The sequence below is a fragment of the Alosa pseudoharengus genome, unplaced genomic scaffold (assembly GCF_046254945.1).
Source record: "Alosa pseudoharengus isolate Yale_2024_CS ecotype anadromous, Long Island Sound unplaced genomic scaffold, YU_APseudo_1.1 YU_APseudo_1.1_scf_20, whole genome shotgun sequence".
NCBI lineage: Eukaryota > Metazoa > Chordata > Actinopteri > Clupeiformes > Clupeidae > Alosa > Alosa pseudoharengus.
In genome coordinates this window covers 29,956,385-29,978,710 of record NW_027468664.1, presented here as the reverse complement: position 1 = coordinate 29,978,710, position 22,326 = coordinate 29,956,385, and the positions used below count along the sequence as shown (strand labels likewise).

The window sequence follows — 22,326 nt, the reverse complement described above, 5'->3', positions numbered from 1 at the left end:
TTATCAAATAGACATTGAAAAGCTCGTTGAGCCATTGTGTTTGGATCCAAATAAGAAAAAAAGACAGTGTCGCAGAGTTCTCCTGTAGTTATAATCCTTCAAACCATGCCCTCAACTCCACAGAAAATATAACAAAAGATAGCCATTGCTCTTACCCAGACTCCTAACTGAAGGGCCTGGACTAAACCATTATCATAAGAATGCTGGTTGGGGTGGAGTGGGGGGTGAATATTCCTTCTACCCGAATCGCTACAGAATTTCAAGAATAAAACCTGTCCATGTATTGCTTACGACACTCTTAGCCTTGCTTTACAGGTTTGTTTGAATCATTGTGATGGTTGACACACAACTTGTGACAGCCTTTCAAACGGAGGCATCAGGCAGTAGGCCGATAGATAGATAGATGATAGATAGATATATAGATAGATAGATACTTTATTGATCCCTAGAGGAAATTCAAGACCCTAGGGGAAATTCTATATCCCAAGTGCACAGAAAAACTTGTGCATCATCAGCATACATTGCTCAGTTAATGTTAAAACAGTTGACACACAACATGACACAGGGAGACAGGTAAAAAATGTATTTGTGTAACAGTTGAAATCCAAAACATTGTCAAACCCTGAAAATACACATATTCTATTTCATTATTGAAAATGCCATTGGCCAAAAGAGTAAAAAGCACATACAGGACACTGTTCCACTGAGGTTTAGCATTGTTTTTTGTTTTGTTTTTTTAAACTCCTTTTCAAATACGTTTAGTTTTATAGCATTTACATGACCATATAAAAATAAGGCCTTACAATGGGAAAAGAGAAAAAAACAGCTCATATGGCTAGATTAGACTGGGGAAACCCATATAAAGTATTCCCTAAACATCAGATAATTTAAAACAAACAAAAAGTATAACTGTATTTAATGAAGACAGAATGTGTACAAGTTACACACCTGGACAAAAGGGCAGTATAAAATGTATTATCATTTAATACAATTAGTATACACAGTTATATGACATTTAACCTGATTTTTTTATGGAGCTGGGGTTCTAAGGTGGTCAGAAGGTCTCTGTGAAACTGAAGCCTTATCAGACAAGAGCAATTCATCAGTTTAAAATGAATGTGGCCTTTCACCTTGTTTGATTTTTCATGCTTTGGGTAGATCAAACACCTACAGTATACAGAACTTTGGGGGGGGAGCATTTGCATGATGAAAAGCACAGGAGTTTTTCAAAGAGATAAATTGATACAAAAAATATGAATGCTGATTAAAAAAATATATCACAGTGGACAAGCCACAGAATCATGGCCTATATGTAAAGCGTTCATTTATTTACCAAATATACATTTTGTTCCAACATACACTTCTAGAGACAAACTATTAAAAGCCTGTCTATGTTATACATCTCTGAAATCGATGGCCTTCAACTGCAAATGACATTCTCAACGATAACAAACCAGATATAACGTGGTGAATAAAAGGTGCAGAAGGGACATCAAATAGTTTTTTTCTGTAGTTATTAGGTGGCACAAACCCCACCAGCAATATCAGAAATGGCAACAGAGCTTGTAGAGAATACATCTTGTTAACATTCAATTTACCTTCATTCAAAGAACCAAGTACACTTCACCCAAGTGGTGAATGGTTTAAATACACGTTAAAGGTACACTATGCAGGTTTAGGTATTTTTGGCGACTGTAGAGCTCCCTCTAGTCGTGATATATTTACTCTGCTGTTGTAAATAGCAAAATTCTTGTGACTTAACCCCCTGTACAAAATGAAAATGCTTTTGTTGTGGAGGTGAAGGATTAACAACAGGCAACAACTATCTCCAAAGAGCTATATCTACTGACAAGGTAATGTTTCACGATTCTCATGAGATTTGTAGGGCCGCCGTTTGTGAAGTTACATGGCTGGTTTTCTCAGTAGTGATTCGCTATGTCAATGCTGTATAGATTTGCTAGGTTAACGATTCACCTATTACAAGTTCATTAACCATCAAATTGGCTTCGTAAAAGGTGAAAATCTTGCATTGTGTACCTTTAAGATGTCTTAACATACAAAGGGGCTTTGACGTTATCTGCTTCAAAAAGTCATACCTAACCATTTAAAATCACTTTCTAACTCATATCTGGGCTTTGGTCTTTTTATGAGACAAAACAGTGTGCGTGGTGAGAGAAATAAGACTGCAGGGAATATTTTCAAATAATTTGTTACTGAAGAGGCTGGAACTGACCTCCAAGTGATAAGTGCCAATAGCTTTAGAGTAGAAGAAACCAATTGCGAAGAGCTTTCTATGGGGAAAGCAACTCCCTCAACTTGCACTACTTCCAGCACCTGAGCCTCAGGTGGAAGCACTTCACACGGAGATCATAAAGGCTTGAACGCTGAGCTTTCAGCCACGGCGTACGGTGAGACTAGCTCTTGAGCAAGGCAGAAAGGTACTAGCCAACATGTCAATAGGTGAAATGCACACAGAACATTTACATGGGGATATCAGACGAAAAGGAAAAACTGTACAAACATTTGTCTTTCTATGTAATATATATATTTATGTTTTTGAAATATCTTTTTCTCTATAAATAAGACCAGACTTCATTTCTGGTAAATTACAAAGTGCAAAGGGGCAAATACTAAAAGTTGACTATTAAGGAGATCATGCCGATCCAGTCAATCCACACCAAGGAAATATATGACTATGGTTGGTTTACAGTGCAAATGCCTTAAACCAAATATGATTCATTATTACACATGCTTAAAAACAGCAGTATTATACTTGGATTTAATCCACAAGATAAAGCTTTTTCATTGAGTGACACTGCAATGGGGCCTTTTTAAATGACAAATTTAAATGATGGATTGTTTAAAAAGAAACTTGCAAAATAAAGCAAGATAGATTTCTTTGGGGGTTATAATATTTGTGATACAAAGGGTGGGCTGGGAATTGGGATTGCTTTGTGTAGCTCTGCAAGATTAATAATAAATACAAAAAAATAATAGAAAGATATGTACACTTCCAACAATACAAACTCTATAATAATACTTTCAACTTTTAAAATTACATACAAATATACTTTTGCTCATATTTAGCCCTACTCTACTCAGTTAGAAAATTAATAAAGAAATGATAAATTATCATACAAAATCCAACACTTCCTTATGTTGTTTTCCATTTAGGCGCAAGTCCTGACATTGTGTGTTTTCTTGCAATGCTTGCAACAACACTAAAATACTTGAAGAAAAAAAAACCTGAATTCATCCTATTTTTGTTTAAAAATAATCTTGCCAAACAGTGTCAGTAAAGAATTCCCTTGGTTGAAAGTTCCTGTTGTTCTCTCTGCCACCTGTTCTACCTTCCAGGTGGGAAGAGACTTAAGTGCACTTTAGATAGGCATGGTGGAGAGGCTTTTTCCATTCCAGAGCCTTTTTGTGTGTCGAGTGTGTGTGTGTGTGTGTGTGTGTGTGTGTGTGTGTGTATCTGTACACATACCCAAGTATGGGTGTACATACGCATGTGCAATATGGTACATGGTAGACAGGGTTCAGGCATGATGTGAGATCCCTCACACTTGTCACAGCTCACGGAAGAAATCCAACGACATGCAAGACACGCGGTGTCCCTCTTTTCCTATCATTTCTATTGTCCTGACATCTCCAGCAAAAGGCGAGATGATCGAACAGATTGCTATATAATAGCGGCAAGAACCAAAAAAACAAACAAAAAAGTTCAGCGGCAAGAGTGGTGTTGAAATAAACAAAGCATGTCCGCTCTACTGACGGCAGTTGTTTTTTTCCTCGTAAATTGTCTTAATCTGTACACACATGTGGAAGGGCATGCTCGCGATCATCCACGGTGACCCCAAAAAGCTGTGTAGCGTAGCGGTTGAAAGTGCAGTTAAACTGCAGGGAGAGCGTTTAGTACCAACGGGACCCCTCTCTGGTCCCCCCCCCACACACACACACACACACACACACACACACACACACACACACACACACACACACACACACACACACAGGGTTCCACCAACAACAACAACCACAGCTCAGAGGTCTCTCCGATAGACAATGGGCACACAGCTAGATTTCACTGCTCTGGTCTATCAGGTACAATTCCAGTAAGCCCTGTAACACAGGCGGAGGAAGAAGGGCTTGCAGGATGTAGAGTTAACAGTCTGTTTGTGCTGAGCATCGTTCCCTTCTCCTTAGATTGATAATCCGTTAAGTCAGTGGTGCACCTTGGGCTGAAAAAGACAGAGAGGGAAATAAATGGGAGGGAGAAAGATGAGATCAGCTAGATAGAAGTGAATAGTAAGGTGTAAGAATAGTGGAATAGTATAGTAAAGAATAGTAAGCTGTAATGGAATTTGGAGTAGTGTTATATACATAGTGATGGAAATATGTCCTTTTTGTTTGTTTCATGCGATTCTATACAGATACATGGAAACGATTATGATGATTATGCAAAATTATTCTCAAATAGTTGTGATCTGGCAATTACAATAGTGACAGGCCCAAATGCTCCTAGTAAAAGGGGCACAGTGGAGACGTACCTGCCGCAGGTGAGGGTTGTGTGGCGACTCGGGGAGAGGGGCCAGGAGGCTCAAGCTGCTCTTCCTGAAGATGCTGTCCAGCCCCGCTGTCTTGGTCACCTTCCCCGACTTCTCCCCCAAACCAGAGCTCTTGCGCTTCCTGCCGTCCATCGCCATGGAGCTGAACGGTGTGGGGCCGTGCGTGGTGAGCACGTGGTCGCCCTGGAGCGAGCTGCCCGCACCCACCTGCCCGCCGCTCGCGTACCTTCCCGCGTCTTTGAGCCCCTGCCCAATCCGACTGGGGGACTTGCTCTTGATGCAGAGCGTGGCTGTGCCGTTGCTGATTATGGCAGGCCCTGAAGGGGGCGGTAGAGGAGAGGCAGGCGGGTGGTAGCCGTTTCCGTTCTTCCGGTGGGAGCTCCCCTCGGAGGGCTTGCGCCTCTTGGCGCCGGGCCCCTCGCTCTGAGCCCTGGGGGACTTGGCAGGTTTAGTCCGAGGCGGTTTGGCAAAAGAGGAAGAGGAGGAGGAGGAGGACGCTGGAGTCGGCGGGTCGGGGTCCTTGATGCAGAAGATTCCGCCTCCGTTGTGGGGGAAGGCTGTGGAGTACGAGACGACGGAGACCCCATCCAGAGACGGAGGGGCAGCAGGAGAGGCAAACAGGGGAGAGAAGAGCACACCCGAACTGGAGGAGGAAGAGTCTGAAGGGCTAGGGGAGTTACTTGCCAAACTCTCTGCTGCCAAGGGTACCTTCCTGCAAAAATAAGACCATAGCATCAGTTTGACATCAGATGGCCGGTCAACACTACACCACTAGATGAGTTTTGATTGTCTCAATTATTATTATTTTTCCGTTGTTTGAAGTCTTTTGCTTACTTACTTCCACATCTGAGAATTCACATGCTTCTCCACCATGGAGTGCAACACCAGCCGGATCTTGTCCCAACGCCGATCGAAGACATAATGACCTCTCCCCATCAGCCTGCTGTTGAAGGCACAGCACTGCCCGAGGCAAATTGAGAGAGACAAGAGTGAATTTCTTCCTTGAATTTGTGATGTGGAAAAATGATGCTTGCACATGTATGGCATGAAGCTCAATTGCTCTGGGGAGTCTGAGAACTGACACACACGTGGATACAGTCTCCCCTCTGCGATGAGTCACTGGTCAGAACTGCCAGCTAAATGAGAAATGCCAACCACACCGAAGGCTGCACAATCTGTTATGTTTGTAAGCTCATCATATTACCGTGTTACAAATACAATATATAAATAGGGATGATTGATGGGGACCCTAAAGATGTTTTTAAAACATAAAACAGCAGATTCAAAGTCACGTCTGGCTCTGCAAGACTGCAGGCCTACAAACAAACAACTTTAGTCTGAGGGTGTGTGCGTGCGTGTGTGTTTGTGTGTGTTTTGGCTCTTACACTCATTGGGTGTGGATGGCGCGGAGAGTAATGGCAGGTTGGCTTCTCGGGGTCCTCGGACGCCTCCGTCTCGCCCTCGTCGCTGGACAGGCGGCTTTCCGCAGCTGCCCTCTGCCAGCTGGGCGCAGGGTCAGGGGCGGGCACCGCAGAGGAGCTCAGCATCATCGCGCCCCCGCTGCCCACAGACCTGTCCGAGTTTCAAAAGAGACTCTGTGTAACTGGGACTCATCATCAGTGAAGGAAATTGCCTTGACTAGATACAAAGTTTCCTTAAAGGGAAACAGTGTGATGTATAAATAATGAGTCCAAAGATGATCAGTTGTCAAGGACAACGGCTCCCATTATCAAGATCAAGCATGCTTCACTATGAAACTACCACATACAAGAAATCCAGCCAATGACAAATAATTAGTATGGGACATTTGAAACATTACTGAGTATCTACCTGTGCATGTGTGTGTTAGCCAGGCGTAGCCGCAAAGTGGAAGTGGTTTTGTCATTGGGGCAGTGGGCCGGCCCGCTTGGCGTAGTGTCGTGCGATTGGTTGAGCTGGCTGCCAGTCTGACTCTCCCGTTTGTGCCCGCCATCCTTCTCCTTTGCTCGCCCTTTGTGCTCGGCCAGGAGGACGTCAAAGTCTTTCTTCCTCCCAGGTACAGCGCGGCGATGGGTGAGGGAGTGAGTCTGTCATGACACACACACACACAAACACACACAAACACACACAGTCGTTATCCAAAAGCACTAAGTTTGACCCGAATCATCACAGCATAATGAGGAATTAAGAGGACGGAACATAACCCAACAGAGGGAGTGTTGTGCTACACAGTTCCCTGGGAAATGATCACAAAAACACAGAGTAGAGAACACAGGACACAAGCTAAGCAGAATGAGATGGGCAGCTGCCAACCTTGCAAGTGAGAGACCGGGTGCAGGCCCTTTTGGTTTCTGGATCCAGGACTCCACAGTGCTTATTAGGATCAAAGATCCTCCCTTGAGAAAGAAAAAAATGGAATTTAAAAAGGCATTAAAAAAATAGACCTGTTCATGTTTATTTATAGGCAAGGGTTGGCCTGTGGGTGAATCTCTGTCTGGTTTAACACGTCATTCTGAACAGCATATTGCTCCTGAAAAATCAGTTGAATGTAAGACTGCTAACTTGCTTCACCCTGTGTGAAATGATGATCTAGTCACTTTTGTCACTCAAAACCTGTCATACATTGCAATGCACTGCAGACTCCCCTGGACTGACTCATTCATTTTATATCAACTGGCTCTGACCCAGATGTCCTCTGTAATCTCGAATCGCTAATCTCTATAATCTAGTCAGGGATGTGTGCTGCTGCGATTGTTCCCGCGCTTGGAAGGAGCCTGCTACTGGAAGCCAGTCTCGCGCTCCTCTCTTTCAGACTTTTCTCTTTTTTTTTCCTCTACGAGGAGCAGAGGATTTTGGCAGACAGTGTGTGTGTGGAAAGTACACTCCCTAAATCAAGCCCTTGTAAGTGTCACGGCGGAGGCGGCGTAACAAAAACGCCACATGGAAGAGGGTGGTGGGACGGATACCCCCATCGCCGCCGCGGCCTCCATACTCTCATCTCGTCCAGTAGCTGCCTCCTCCTCTAAGGCCGGGGCTTGGGTGGTGTACGTTTTTCCTCCCCGAATCCACTCAGCACGCTGCTGCCAGGCCTACCTTGCCAGCACCATTGCAACTGAAGTCTACCTCAGCTTGGAAATCCCAGAGTAGGAATAAAAAGAAAGTGGACTGACTGACTGACAGATCTCTGTCCAGGCCGATCAGGGAGCCATTGGGGAGTGGTTTATATGACATGAACGAGGAAACACTGCTGTCTGAAATTCAGCTACGGCTTCAGTCTAAAGGTTTAATGAAGATGTCACAATTAGATGCTGATCATTAAATGCTATGTGGATAAAGTCTGAGAAAGCTGCACGGTAAAAGCTGTTCTCCCTACAGATTTCAGGGGGTATTATGTCCCAATGTCTTTACTTAGCCTTGCGATCCTAGTTTAAGTCTTTTTCAGCTCAGTTATTGCAATGAAAGTTCCACACACTGTCAGTATCATTTTGAGTGATGCTCATTAGACATCTCTCATCCAAAGTAAATCCCTTCACTGATGGTGTGCAGACCACACTGAACATAGTCAAAACCTGTGGTCTGGAAAGGCCTTGATAGAGCATAGCAGATACATAATGCTAATGCAACACTCGTTGCATTGCAACATAATGGCAATCTGATGACAAGCTTTGACACAAGCTGACACTTACATTTATATAATTAAATAATTAACAATTATTTTGCAGACCTTTCTATGCAAAGCGACCTACACGTCAATTGTATTACAAAGGCCATTCTGCAGAGCAACTTGGGGTTAAGTGCCTTGTTCAAGGGCACAACGGTGGAAGCCGGGAATTGAACCCACAATTTTTCAGGCTACTACATGCTAGCCCATCTCGTTAACCACTACGCTACCACCACCCCATCACTATTTCATCACCAGTCCTATGGCCACCCTTGTGATTTATTTGTAAATACAAACAGCAAAATGAACCGAATAAAACGTTTACCTGACACTCTCTTGTGCTGGCTGCCTTTCGTCCCATTTTGGTGCTTCTTTTCCAAGGGAGAGGGCGGGGCACTGGGCCTCCTGTCCAATGAGGACAGGGAAGGCGAGGTGCTGGGCCTTCTGTCCAATGAGGACGGAGAGGGAGACGCACTAGGCCTCCTGTCCTGAGAGGCGGAGGGGGAGGGGGTGGGACGCTTGTCCAGCGGGGAGCGCGAGGGGCTGCGCCGAAGGCCGTCTTGCGCCGAAGGTGGCGTGACCGAGCGCGGCGTCGCCGGGCCCCGACCGTTCACAAACTTCTCCTGAGGCTTGTGGAAGGCTAGCGAGGAGGACTTGAGGGAGGCGGCCGGCGACTGAGAGGAGGAGGAAGAGGAAGAGGAGTAGGGGAAAGAAGAGGTGCTGGGGGCTGAAGAGCCAGAGGAGACTTTGACGTGACTGCCCTCTGCCCGTCCAAAGCAGGGCATCTTCTCCAAACTCACCACTGGCATGGACACACTGCACAGGCACCAATAACAACACAGAACAACTCATTAGACCATGAGGAAAACATGTGTTAATATAAACATCTATATGTATTTGTGAAACCTTAAAAAGAATCCCAACATTCCTTTTGAGCTTAAAAGGTGTACGAAATCGGAATAAACCCGAGTGCATAATTTGAGTACTCCCAAAACCTATGTAACGCACTATGTAACAGCACTTAAGATACAAAATGTTCAAAGCCGCTAGAGGCAACAGAAGGCTTTTGTAATACTTCCTTGCCTTTCATTAATTCCTCTCTTCTGCATTTGTACTACATTTTCCACATTAAAAAAAAAAATCACTTTGTAGAAAAGCGCAAGCTAAACAGCTGAGTGTATATGTAAATAAGGACGGGGAGTTGAGGGTACGCACCAGGCCTTGGCGCGGGCTCCTTTGGGGGGGTACACGGCGAGTGGGGCCTTGCTGAAGCGCGAGTGGGGGTAGTCGCGGGGCACGCGGAAGGGCAGCGCCTCCACCCCACTGTGGCTCACTGACTCTTTGGGCTTCATGGGAACCAGAGGGGCCCTGGAGCCACCGGGAGAGCCATGCCTCCTCTCTGCAAGGCACATGCAGGCAGACACAGAGAGAGAGAGAGAGAGAGAGAGAGAGAGAGAGAGAGAGAGAGAGAGAGAGAGAGAGAGAGAGAGAGAGAGAGAGAGAGACAGAGAGAGAGACAGAGAGAGAGAGAGAAAGAGAGAGAGACAACCACACAAACACAGGACAAACCACCACAAGCGGAAAACATTCACACAGACAGACAAGCACAAAACCATTCACACGCACACACACACACACGCACACAAGCGCACACGCGCACACACACACACACACCAGTTAGCAGAAGTCAGGCGAAGGCGGTCATATCATCTTTCGACAGCTCTAAGACCCACAAGTAAACACACATGGGAAAATCTAGCCACATGCATGATCATGCAGTGGTGTGCTGAATTATTATGGCATGGACTAGCTTATTTTTTACATTGTCTTCACAATCAGGCTAAGTGTCTGCGCAGGCTGGATTACTGATAAATGATTAAGAGTCTTATGTTCTTTGAATGAGCCCCGCGACGAGTTACGAGGACTAATGTGTTGTTTTGGCTAAGCACTCTGGTATGGCTTTAATTTGTGGTATGCAGAGACACAGAGAGAGAGAGAGAGAAAGAGAGAGACAGAGAAAGAGAGAGAGAGAGAGAGAGACAGAGGCCACAGATAAATGTCTGCACTGTGACTGCTGGTGGTGACAGTAATGAGAGAGGGAGAGAGAGAGAGAGAGAGACAGAGAGAGAGAGAAGAGAGAGAGAGAAAAGGCACTTGAGAGAGAGGTGAGGAGGAGAGGAAAAACAGCCACTACACTTACGGTTCTTGCTATGCATGGCTTTGGGGAGGGGTTGGGGTGGGGAAGGCTGTCCTCTCTACTCACTGTGAAACTATTCCCCAGCTACCTGCAAGGGGCACATCATAAAGTCACACACGTACACAGACACACACACACACACACACAGTGTATTGATGAAGTGTAAATGTTTGTAATGTTTGTATACGTTTATTTATTTACTTTTTTGTAATTAGATGCTTTGGCAATGCATCATATGATTTGTCGTACCAATAAAGCATGTTTGAATTGAATTGAATACACATAAGGACACACTACAGACAAGCTCAAAACAAACAGGGATGATGGATATATCACTAGGAGTTCTCTAGGTTTTTTTTTTTTTTTTTGCTGATTTGGCCACATAACACCAGATAATGTGTTTATTGAGAAATGCTTATGACGACACACACATGGGATATTCAGGGAGAGGGAGGGGAGGGGGTTCGGGGTTGCGAGACTGCCAGAAAATTCTTGCCCATTTTGTAGCCAAATATTAACAAATAATCTTAATCATAACGACTCTTGTTCTGGCAGCTACCTAAACACAGTTGGCCTTGGAAGCCCACTCGGACTGCCAGGACGACGTTGGCCGGGGCCTCAAACACAGCGGGAAACTGTACGGGAAACCAGTGACTCTGCCTCATTGCCTTTCATTAGGTAGTGGACACAGGGAAAGGGCAGTGGGGTTGGGGCCAAGCGGGGGAAAACAAACCTTTTTTTCCCCCTACATCTTCTTCCAAAACCAAAACAAAATACAAAATGTAAGACCACTGGCTCCAGCCTGAGCTACAGAGGCCATCCGCAACCCACCCGCCCCCCCCCCCCCCAAACCGGACACAAGCGGCAGGTGTGTAAATAGACCAATCAGAGGACAAGAGCAGGTGGATTAGGACCGGCTCAAAGTCCACTCCGTACTCAAGTATGTGACGAACGTAACCCCCGCCCCACACCGACTCTCAGTCACAAGCAATTACAAACAGGCCGAGGCAAACGTTAACTAAGGAGTCCTAATGTGTTTCACAGAACACACACACACACAGGCTTTGTTTCCTCCCTGACGCTTCTATTAGAGCACAAACACTGAAGCTACAAGCCAGCTATACTGAGGGGTTCCTTTGACTTAAGGAGGGGAGAGAGGGGAGGCGACGGTGCCATGGGTGCCACCGTTAACGCTCGCTGGCATCGGCTCTGGGCAGGAAGCAGAGCCGCAGCGCGTCGCCGCACGAGGGGGCAAAACAGCTCAGCTGGGTTTGTTTACATCCGCCTGGCATCAGTCAGCAGGAAGACACCCGCCAGCCAGGCCCAGACGAGAGAGAGAGAGAGAGAGAGAGAGAGAGAGAGAGAGAGAGAGAGAGAGAGAGAGAGAGAGAGAGAGAGAGCAAGAGAGAGCAAGAGCATAGAAAAGAAAGCAAAACAACAAGAGCAAAAAAGTAGAAGAAGAAAAAAAAACAGTGACTATACCTCAAGCTCTAAGGGGCGTAGATCTAGCAATATAAAAAAAAGGCCTTCCCTCGGAACTATGCACATAGTTCATCCGGAACAGCACTTACTCAGCCTGTGCCACAGGCATAAAAAAGGTTGCAGGAGGAGGGAAAAAAAGGAGTAAGTGGGAAACAAAAGGAGAAAAGAAAAAATAAGAGAGAGAGAGAGAGAGAGAGAGAGAGTGTGTGTGTGTGTGTGTGAGTGAGACAGACAGAGAGAGAAAGAGAGAGAAAGAAAAGAACAGCCTGCTTCCCAACTGGCTCGGAGGCATTCTTCTCTCGGCTGCAGCGCTGGCGAGATGAATAGCCCGGAGTCATTGACCCCAGCGCTAAGCCCACACAGACACGCAGCTGCAGCATGGGGTGGCGCAAACCCCGCAGACAGGGCCGGTTGCACGATCGAGGGGGACGGCGGACTGCATGCGTGGACTGAGCAGGTGGCTCCACCTCGCTAGCCTCATCTCTCCTCCACCCCACAGCATAACGGCTAAACCGCCCTGCTACAGGCACAGCATTCGGACTCCAAATGGAAGTGTGTGTGTGTCCCGCCCACGTGTGTGTGTGTGCCTGTCTTTTTCCCCCCGCCAGCACACATGGCACACAAAAGAACCTGAGGCAGATGTGAAGGCGCTAGAGCAAAAACGAAAGTAAACACGCGGGCCTTCCTTGGCAGCTTGGAGGAGCTGATGCACTCACGCATCCTGCCAGGCGGGATGGCCACCACACACAAACTCTCGCACGCACACACACATACACACACACCACCAAAAACATAACAGCCACTTCAGCACAAGAGCCAAAATGGACGCCGCCTGGTCTTCAGGCTGCAACAAAGGCAATGGTTGCAATCAAAAGCTCTGGGGCCACACAATCCGTATTGAGTATGGATAGTCCTTCAAGGGCATCAAAATGCTTGAGGCTATAAGGTGTCGGTCTGTCTGTAGCACCTTACACTGATAAGTGCTGCTTGTTGTTTGGCTGATCCAGGGTGGTCTAACTAAAAACACACAAACACACACCATCAACCCCTCTGGCCAGTATGGAGCTAGTGGCATTTATCTTGTCAGGGACAGCACATTATGACTAGATATCATGCTGTCGCTAGAGGCCTCAGCAAGTAGTGTCCCAGCAGGCTGGCTAGGGTTTCAATCGTGTGGCTGTAACATTCCTGAACCATCACTACTGTAAAAAAACAGCACTGGTCAAGTGATTCAAAGGCCCGTGCTTGTCGAAGCCAGATTTTTGTATTGTTGGGACAATGCCGAGCTAAATGATCATCTGCTAATATAAAACTGAGAGATGTAACACTCACACCCCACAAAAAAAAAACAGATGAGAAAAAAGCAAACAACCAAATCACGATGAAAAAAAAAAAACTAAAAAAACAGTTCTACATCAATTACGACACTCAATTCCAGGAGAGCCTACGCTAGTGACTCACCTTGTTCATCATCTAGCATAACACTGTGGGAAGCATGCTTACCGTAATGCGTCAGGAACCCCTGAGGTTTGATGACTTGTTCGCAGACATTGCATACGACGAGCAAGAATTCGTCATGAGTGGGAAACTGGCCAAACAAGTGCATATCTACAGGGAGGCAGACAACAACACCGTGAGCTGAGTTAGCAGGGAAAGCTGGAGAGGACAGGGAGGAACAACAGAACACTGCACTAAAAACTATTAGATTTATTAATTATTGCACCAAGCACTTTACTGGACATAGCACTTTATGGGGTTTTCTAGGGGGCATTTATGGGGAGCTAAATTAGGTACAAAGTAATGGGTTATTCATGGGGATGTAAATTGATATAAGCCAAATGGGTGAACAACTTCAAACTATATGCCTGTCTGTTTTTGCTCTAACAACATTTCGTTGTTATCCTGTAACAATGACAAATAAAAACTGAACTGAACTGAAAAACAAAAGTCTACTATGAGGAAAAGCCCTTTTTAATACCCTGCCTGTGCTTAGAAAACAAGCAGGCAAAAAGGCAAGGTAAACATTAACATATAGCCTATGATGCCATGAATGATAGGCTTACGTTAAGAGATCAGAATTTTCAGTTATGACTTTGCCTTTGCAGTATGCTACCAGTTTCCAGGGAGACTGCATAGATTCCTGACATTCTTCATTTCACTTCACAGGTCATAGGCCAAGTTATCAGTTATGTCAATGCTAAACTGTATCTAAGTACCATAGGCCACAGACTGACATCTTAATCAGTCGCACTGGGTGGTGGCAGGATCCTATAGGCCCACCTTCTTGTTTACCAGAGTGGCTCCACCAATCACTGCAGCATTTCAGCAGATCCTAAACCTACCTAAATTCAACATTGCAAAACAAATTTTCACCACTGATGGGAATCACGATTCACACTGACTTACAAAACAACTGTGACTGCACTTTCAAAAAGCACTACAGCAATTTCCTCCATTTCTGCCAAGACAAATACAAATGAGAGTGAACAGCTTAATGCCGCAACAGCTTGCCAAATGGGGCTTTGTGCCAGGGCTGAACTACTAAAACAATCTTTCCTTTCGTGAATGAATGCATTTTAAACACTGTCTGGCCTGTTGAGTCGATTTTTCATTATTTGATGGCTTCATGATGAATCATCAATGAAAGAAGCTGACTGCAGACTGATAAAATCTGTCCACGTATCAATGGGAGGTGTTCCAGTGCGGCGTAATCAAAGACTAAGATTATCGTGATCTGTCAAGGTGTGAGTCAACAACAGACAACAGTTTAAATGTGATCATGACAGAGTACGAGCCACTTGATCTGGCGTCATCACCACACATTTCACATTCGCTTTTCACCTTCGCGACAATGGGTTAGGGTCAGCAGACGCCTGTTTCACAGAATTTTTACAGAATTTCCCCAGGCACAAGATAATGGCAATGATTCGATGGAACGCGGATCTGAAAATGAGGAAATTTCAGGTCAGTGGATCTTCCACACTCACTAGAATTAAAACCCCACCACAGGTGGTTGGAGATGTGTGCATGCAAACACACACCTACTGTATGCACCTGCCAAGTCCATAGCATCCCTTCAATGTCAAAACAATGGACAGTACATAGAGACAGCAGAACGATCAAGAGTGCAACTGAATAAGTGCTGCAGTTTTGACACTTAGCTGATTGAAATGCAATTAGAACCCAACTGCAATGCTGTCGATCCAAACTAATATAGTTGGCACCCAAAAAGTTTCAACAAGCAAGTACGACAATTGTTGGAATCACTTGCGTACTTAAACATACACACTTGCACACATGGATTGCATTAAATGTCAACAGTACATTAGGCATAGCCTACTCTACGGATCTTACCTTCTCTGTTCAGTTTCATCACTTCCTTTCTGTTCAAAAAATGTTTCCCTTGATTTTCAGCAATGAGTGCGCCTGCACAAAACGAGAAACCTTATTTGCAAACAAACAACTGGTCGGATAAAAACGCTGTGTTTCAGCGGTAGCCCTTACCCAACATAGTACGGGCGTGCAGTTCACCATGCGCCCAAACAGTAAGTCAACACTATCAGCAGGGTGGCTTGCAAACGTGAAAATACAACTAGTAGTAGCTAGGTGGCTGTCTAAATCCAGCGAGGCACAAACGGCAAACACTAAACTTGTACACTTAGTGACATATGGCTCAAAGTACACTAAAATGAAAACCAATACATCGGTCGGGATAGAACTGTCACTTTGCACCAGCGACAGAATATTTTTGCTCATCTCGCTGGATGTTTGCATATGTTGTTTATTTCTGCTCAGAGAGATGCATGGAGGACACAGTCAGCTCAATCTCAGTTGAAAAACGACTCTGTCGATAACAAGTGCAAAACATGAATTAAACAGTGAAAACAGAATCTCAGTGAGAACTTACTGTCGGTGTAAAGTGATTCAGCTGCGTCGGTAAAGATAGACCACGGTTTGCACAGGAACGTATCCAGACTTGGTAGTTGGCGATCCAATGTCGCCATTGCTCTTCCTTCTTGTTGCTTGCTTTTTCCTTTCCTTCGCAGCCAGCAAAACGAGACTGGCGAAGCGTCTGACGTCACATTCGACAAATTCCGTCTCTGCTCGTAGCATGGCGACAGAGAGGTGAAAGGTTGAAGGAGGGTGTGTGCCGAAGTTCAAAAGTTCAAGCTGTAAGTCTATTTTTCTTCGTGTTTTATTAAATAGATTCATGATTTCGCTACGTAGCCTACAGTCTTGCCCTATGGAGATGACTCACTCCGAAAGGCCTAGCCTACCGTTAACCCTGGTGATATTATGCATTAGGTCTACGTAACTTCGTGGCACCATGATTGCTTTCCTTGATGTAGCTTGTTAAAATGTGTGATTGTTATCAGATGAATCATGTACATGGTGTTAATTAGTGAGTCAAATGCATCTGTTTTTGTTTATTTCATGATGTGACGGTGTTTCAACAACATTTTAAACCGAGATGTGTAGCCTACAGCTGTTGGTGTGTGATGTTCTCTTTATGACCACTAGATGTCACTGGCTATCAAGTAACTCCAGAGCACAGTGAGCAACTTTCAATCTGCTAGGACTAGGTTTCTGTGCTGATAGTAGGCCTACCCTATGTTCAAATACTCTATTTAAGGCCTACATAGCTAATTAAAGGCTTTGATATCAATATTCAAAGTAAACCATAGATGTCTGATGACATAAGAGACTCAAAATACAGAGGTCTTCCTTTTCAACTGCAATCACAACCCTCAAGGGTTTCGTTAAATAATGTAGCATTTGTTCCCCAGACAAAAACCAACAGTGAAGTCACAGGATGACCAAGAACACAAAAGCTGTATTATGTCAAAGGGACTTAAGGATTTATTTGGATAACATCTCCTAATGACAGACACTGTTTCAGGGAAAGGAGGAAGATCTTTATTGTTTTCCTTGGGGACGGTCTTTATTTAAAAATAACTGCATAAAATATAATAACTCTTGAAAGGATTTCTGTCAAGACAAAATAAAATAGCCCTATGCTAGGATCCATAGACACCTTAACTGTGTCTCTAACAGCATATTATGTTCAATATTCAGCTTTGGACTTGGAATGAAACATCTTTGCATTGTCAAAAATGACTCCTTTCACACAACAAAACCAATCAATACCAAACAAAGTAAAAAAAAAAAAAAAAACTAAACAAAAAACCTCATGATAAAGCTTGTAACATGCACATTTTGAGGTGTAAATTCTTCCTTCAGGCATTAACATTTAGCATATTCAAACATATGGTAAAATTAGTGCACAACACACAATACAAAAAAAAAAAATATATCAACCGTCATAAGAACTAATGCATACAAAATCAAGGACGTTTCTCATTCATTTGATATATAATAATTATAAAACAGTACCAGGCTTAAGGAGCCTCAGAGAGGGTCACAAACATAAGGAAAGCTTTGGATCAGGCACATCTGTATATAAAGCTTCATGGACATATCATGGAATAAGCAAGTGTACAAGAAATCAAATTTAAAGCAAAGCTGTTCTGGCTCTGTTTGCACCGATAAGTGCTTTGCTTAGGTAAATACACAAACACATTCTCAAAAAAAGAACACTTTTAGTGATTAAAGAGCAAAAGCAGGTAATACGTCCCGGTATATAGAATACTTCAGGGTGGCATCAGGCAGACAGCTAAAGTAGGGGTGAGCTGAAAAGGAAGAAAGAAAAGGACGAGAGAAAAACGAGAGGTTTCGCTTCTCTGGCGACAGCAGGAGAGGCCATGGCTGCTGGCCTGAGAGAGGGCCCTGCTTAGGGGTGGGTCCGCAGTTTAAATTGGGGCCGGGGCTGGGGCCGACCTGCGGCCTGAAGCTTGCTGTGCAGCGGCCTTTTGGGAGTGCCACTGTGTCTCCTTGTACACAAACCAAGCATTGCCAAGCCACACAATCACGTTCAGGAAGCCAAAAACCTGCAACAAAAGGTATACAACAACCATTTCAAACATATCAATCGCCAGCAATTAAAGATATGCCATGGAAATTAAGATTTACGTTTCATGGATTTGCTCTGCTTCAAGTCACTGCAACTACCTTTAGATTTCTGAAAATTGTTTATAATATTTTCTAAATATACAACTCCTGTGGTGTTACTTTCACAGCAGCCATCAAAGGAGTGCAAATAATCAAATCTGCATTCCATCAAACTTCCATCGCGGAACGTCGGTACTTCCTGTTTGTTCATGACATAAAAGGCTTGAGGGGAAGGAGGGGGGGCAGACCCAACTTACCACGGAAATGTCCAGGCTGCGCATGTTGGCCATCTCGCTGACCTCACAGTGCACGTCTGGCATGGTACACAGACTCAGGGTGGACTTGATGCCTGCAGGGCCTGTGGCGTCTTTGACCACCTGCAGGCCCCTGGCCCAGGCTGAGGAGCACACCAGCCACAGGAAGGCGAAGGCGGCGGTCACCACAAAGTCCTGCAGAAGAGCGTGTGGTAAGATGGCGAGAGACAGAGAGAGAGAGAAAGAGAGAGAGAGAGGCAAAGGGGGCACGATGGAGAGAGAGGGGGAGAGAGAAAGAGTAAGAGAAAGAGAGAGGGAGGTGAAAAAACTTGCCAGTCATAGATCATCCACAGGAATCTGGGATTGCATAGTTGGTTGCACTCCAGACAGACAGATCCTTCACTTGTTGCACTCACCAGCATGGGCCCAAAGTTGGAGTCCTTGTAGACGTGCATGTAGCCCAGATAGACTAGAAGAGCCAACATGCAGTAAAGGAAGGCCATCACAGCGACTCCCACAAAGAACTCCACGGAGGATGCAGAGTCCCCCATCAAGTGGGTCTCTCCCACTGTGTGGTTGCATAGTGTGGTGTTGCCCTCCACAAGAACCTCCTGGTTTAACCTGTGGTTATACAGGGCAGAAGAGAAGCTATGTAACACGGCAAATAAACTGCCATCAACTTGTGGCATTAGTAAACAAGCACACACCCAAAAGGTGATGAGCATCAACATCATTCAGTCAATTTTTCCATGGATCAATTAGCGAAAAGGGAAGGCACTCACCTGAAAGGATAAGAGAAAGCCGCTGTTAATGTCTGGTTTGCTCCTTCAGTGCAGTTCAGGGAGATGACATTTCTGCCAGAATAGCCACCACAACTTCCAAAGGCAAAAACAGCTGTGAACTACGGAAAATATTGAGATTGATTTCAAAGTTAAACACTTCACGTTAATGATAGAGTGTGCAGTTGTGTGTATGAGTGTGTGTGCGTGCATGGGAAGTATTTTGGCTGCTGGCCTTCTTCTTCAGTGTGGGCTACCGGACTGTACCGGACCATTCTCTGTCCAAACTTGGAAACAGCACTGAGAGAATCAATGAAAATATCCCTCCTCTAACAGAGCTGTGCAGCCTTAACTGTGCAGCATTTGGGAACTGGTCCATTCCCTGGCCCTGACTGGTCCGTTCCTCCTGCTGTGCACTCTATAGCTTTTCCCTCATTACAGCTCTGAGCCACTGTCCAGATGTTTAGGTTTACAACATTTCACATCCTGTTTTTGGTCCTCAGTCTTGACGTTGGTGTCGAAGTTTTGTTAATTAACATAGGGGGTTCTAAAGCATGATTCATCTCAGGTCAGATGAGCATGAGTTGCACATTTGTATCCTTTCTCATGGGCGAGAACTCTGAGTCGGTAATTCAGTTTTCTTTCGCACAAAGTATGTCTTTGAGTGTGGATGATGCGAGTGAACTTAATTAACGCCTGCCTTATATCTCATCGTTTCAAGAATACAAAACACAGGCTACAAAGTAGGCCAACGATGTTTAAAATGATTTTAACACGCAAACCTCTGAATAGTTTGCTGAATGGAATGTAAAATGGTTTTCGTCTAGTGGAAAGGAAAACAGTAGAGAACCGAAATGAAGGATTAACAAAGGCTACACGTTAAACATTTACAAAATAGCTGAATTATTACGGCGAAATGAATATGTAACAAGCATGATCCCCTTGAAGAGCAAGACATTCGACATAAAACGGCTATTGAGTTAGGCTAATTCTAGAAGCATTACTCGAATCTAAGACTTCCAACTGAAATAAAATGATGAGATGGCAAAACAGAAAATTCAGACAAGGATTTTTGAAGAGCGAGCAATTTTCCCCAGTGAGTTTGCAACTTACCAACTAACGTTGTTAGTTCAAGCTTTAGCAGCCGAATGCATAATATACAATATTTTCATCTAGGTAAAGGCCGTATCCTCGAACTATAGTTGAAATCCCTCTGCTTTAAAAGTAAAAAAGCGGATTACATAGACGGAATTCGGTGCGTTTGCTTAACTTACCCATTCCAGCACCCGTATGAAACCCAGCGGTTCCTTTAGTGGAGCGAAGTTAAGTCTAAATCCTGGCATCATTTGCAAAGGCGCCACAGAAATGTTCGAAAATCAAAACTAATTTGTAGAAAGGATGTTATAAGAAGTTATAGGAGCAATTTTCAAGTTTAAAAGAGTGACGTGGTTCTTTCGCCCTCTCCCTTGGTGAAGATGCGGCCCCTCCTACGCATAAAAAGTGTGCAGAGGGCGCAAGAGATTTCCAGATACATTAACCGCAACTGGGCAGAGGTTTAATATCCAAGCGTGTGTTTTTGGCTTTGTCAGTCAGAGTTGTTCTGCGTGTAACAAAACAGTAAAAAAAATGAATGAGAACTGCCAATTTCTAACATTAATTTATCAAATGTTAGTGTTGGTCTGTCATCTCTTACACGTAAGCTATACCAGCATCTAGCCTACATCACTGATTGAATGATTGCAAGGCAGTGGAGCAGTTAAAATGGATGAAGGCAACCGAAAAACAGGAAGTATTTGGCTTTTGAAGATGCCAGGAGGAACCCATCGAATTAAGGTAGAACGCTTGAAAATCTGTCCTGCAATTGAGACTTCCTGCCTGGTCGTTGTGTAGCGCATGAGGTAAGAGGGTGTTCAGTACATCTATTAGCCTTTATAGCTTGTAGGCCTAGGCTACGTGCCTTTTTTTAGTTGCCTGCACCACACAGACAGCTCAGACTTGATAATCAGATCAAATGTTTCTCACAAATGTCTTGCCTCACAAGGAAGCAGTCCTGCAGGGGCGGTGCAAACCACTGGAATGCGTGTATGTTTCTGTGTGTGAGAGAGATAGAGTCTGGTGTGTGTGAGAAAGAGAGAGAGAGAGAGACCATATGGTGTTTTTGGATTTATCAGACAGGTAAATTATTAATCTCAAGGTCATTGCAACCATATGCATTTCAACAATGGGTCAGCAATAACTAATGTAGCCTAACACAAAGTATATGAGGCATTACAGAGTACTAGTGTTTAAGGACAAAACTTTAGTCTGGGCAGGGATGGATTACTGCACGGGCCTACCGGGCCCAGGCCCAGGGGCCCAAGGGGTCAGGGGGCCCTGAAGCCCAAGCCATTGCATGGAATCATTGCCTCAATATCAACAAATCAGGATATAGGCTATGAATCTGATTGAATTTAGTATTGGCCATCCCCAAAATGCACCAGAATACAGGAAATCACATCAAACGAATAAAAAAAATTCTGGGGGAGGACCCCCAAACCCCCCCTCCCACATATGCGACAATTAGTGGGGGGACCTTAATACATCTGGGCCCAGGGGCCTGAAAGTTCATAATCCGCCCATGAGTCTGGGCTAGGAGTTATTAAAACTAACTGATTTCCAATGAATGTCGACAAACCATGATCAAGAAGGTGGTTCACCTTTGGCGAGGCTCTGCCATTGCACTTCGGCGGTAGCTGACCTGAACAAATTCCCCAAATGTGGGAATCTCGACTGCTTGAAGGGGATGTAGCTCAGTGGTAGAGCGCATGCTTTGCATGTATGAGGCCCTGGGTTCAATCCCCGGCATCTCCTCTTTGGGGGCAGCCGTGGCCTACTGGTTAGCGCTTCGGACTTGTGACCGGAGGGTTGCCGGTTCGAACCCCGACCAGTAGGCACGGCTGAAGTGCCCTTGAGCACGGCACCTAACCCCTCACTGCTCCCCGAGCGCCGCTGTTGTTGCAGGCAGCTCACTGTGCCGGGATTAGTGTGTGCTTCACCTCACTGTGTGTTCACTGTGTGCTGAGTGTGTTTCACTAATTCACGGATTGGGATAAATGCAGAGACCAAATTTCCCTCACGGGATCAAAAGAGTATATATACTTATACTTATACTTATACTTCTCATGTATACTTTTAACAGAAACCAGTTCCTAACCAAATGAACAGGCGTTATGGAACAACAAACAGGTGAGTGAGGATAGTGTGGCAGAAGATGCAGTGAAGGTATAGGCAATGCCCATTCTGAATGGACGCCTCAAGTATGGAATTGCAGCAGATAGGGAGATCTTTGTTTATAAATGTTTTTTGGGCTTTTTCACATCATAATGATAGGATAGTGAAGACTGACAGGAAACCTGGG

The 22,326-nt window shown here is 44.8% G+C and overlaps 2 protein-coding genes and 1 non-coding gene across 5 annotated transcripts; 1 reads left to right on the top strand and 2 right to left on the bottom strand.

The window, feature by feature from the left end:
* Nucleotides 1-417: 417 nt before the first annotated feature.
* On the bottom strand, nt 418-15,908 carry atxn7l1 (ataxin 7-like 1). 3 transcript variants are annotated; one of them, XM_076297064.1, is made up of 11 exons: nt 15,795-15,908; nt 15,242-15,313; nt 13,391-13,495; nt 9,424-9,607; nt 8,534-9,024; nt 6,861-6,943; nt 6,399-6,634; nt 5,954-6,140; nt 5,407-5,528; nt 4,551-5,280; nt 418-4,241 (listed from the first exon to the last, which is right to left on the bottom strand). In XM_076297064.1, exons 1-11 carry the CDS (start codon nt 15,889-15,891, stop codon nt 4,224-4,226), a joined length of 2,325 nt encoding a protein of 774 aa, XP_076153179.1. In that variant the 5' UTR covers nt 15,892-15,908; the 3' UTR covers nt 418-4,223. The 3 variants fall into 3 exon arrangements, with proteins under 3 accessions (XP_076153179.1, XP_076153180.1, XP_076153181.1); XM_076297065.1 differs by lacking the exon at nt 15,242-15,313; XM_076297066.1 differs by lacking the exons at nt 15,242-15,313; nt 15,795-15,908 and adding an exon at nt 10,409-10,493 and having other exon boundaries at nt 13,391-13,485.
* An 873-nt stretch (nt 15,909-16,781) lies between these two features.
* sypl1 (synaptophysin-like 1) lies at nt 16,782-20,606 on the bottom strand. Its single transcript, XM_076297063.1, has 5 exons — nt 20,204-20,606; nt 18,933-19,051; nt 18,567-18,771; nt 18,154-18,345; nt 16,782-17,835 (listed from the first exon to the last, which is right to left on the bottom strand). Exons 1-5 carry the CDS (start codon nt 20,273-20,275, stop codon nt 17,698-17,700), a joined length of 726 nt encoding a protein of 241 aa, XP_076153178.1. The 5' UTR covers nt 20,276-20,606; the 3' UTR covers nt 16,782-17,697.
* Nucleotides 20,607-21,707: 1,101 nt separating this feature from the next.
* Nucleotides 21,708-21,779, top strand: trnaa-ugc (transfer RNA alanine (anticodon UGC)). Its single transcript has one exon. It is a non-coding gene; the product is annotated as a tRNA-Ala (tRNA).
* Nucleotides 21,780-22,326: the final 547 nt, after the last annotated feature.

What these genes read in the sequence shown, in the direction of transcription:
- sypl1 (XM_076297063.1), bottom strand. Translation starts at nt 20,275, where the DNA reads ATGATGCCAGGATTTAGACTTAACTTCGCTCCACTAAAGGAACCGCTG. An exon ending in TCATACGGGTGCTGGAATGG is followed by an intron (nt 19,052 to 20,203) that starts GTAAGTTAAGCA and finishes TATTTTCCGTAG; the next exon opens with TTCACAGCTGTTTTTGCCTT. An exon ending in GCTTTCTCTTATCCTTTCAG is followed by an intron (nt 18,772 to 18,932) that starts GTGAGTGCCTTC and finishes GTATAACCACAG; the next exon opens with GTTAAACCAGGAGGTTCTTG.
- atxn7l1 (XM_076297064.1), bottom strand. Translation starts at nt 15,891, where the DNA reads ATGGCGACATTGGATCGCCAACTACCAAGTCTGGATACGTTCCTGTGC. An exon ending in GATGAAACTGAACAGAGAAG is followed by an intron (nt 13,496 to 15,241) that starts GTAAGATCCGTA and finishes GCCTCCCTGTAG; the next exon opens with ATATGCACTTGTTTGGCCAG. An exon ending in GCCATCCACACCCAATGAGT is followed by an intron (nt 5,529 to 5,953) that starts GTAAGAGCCAAA and finishes TGCCTCGGGCAG; the next exon opens with TGCTGTGCCTTCAACAGCAG.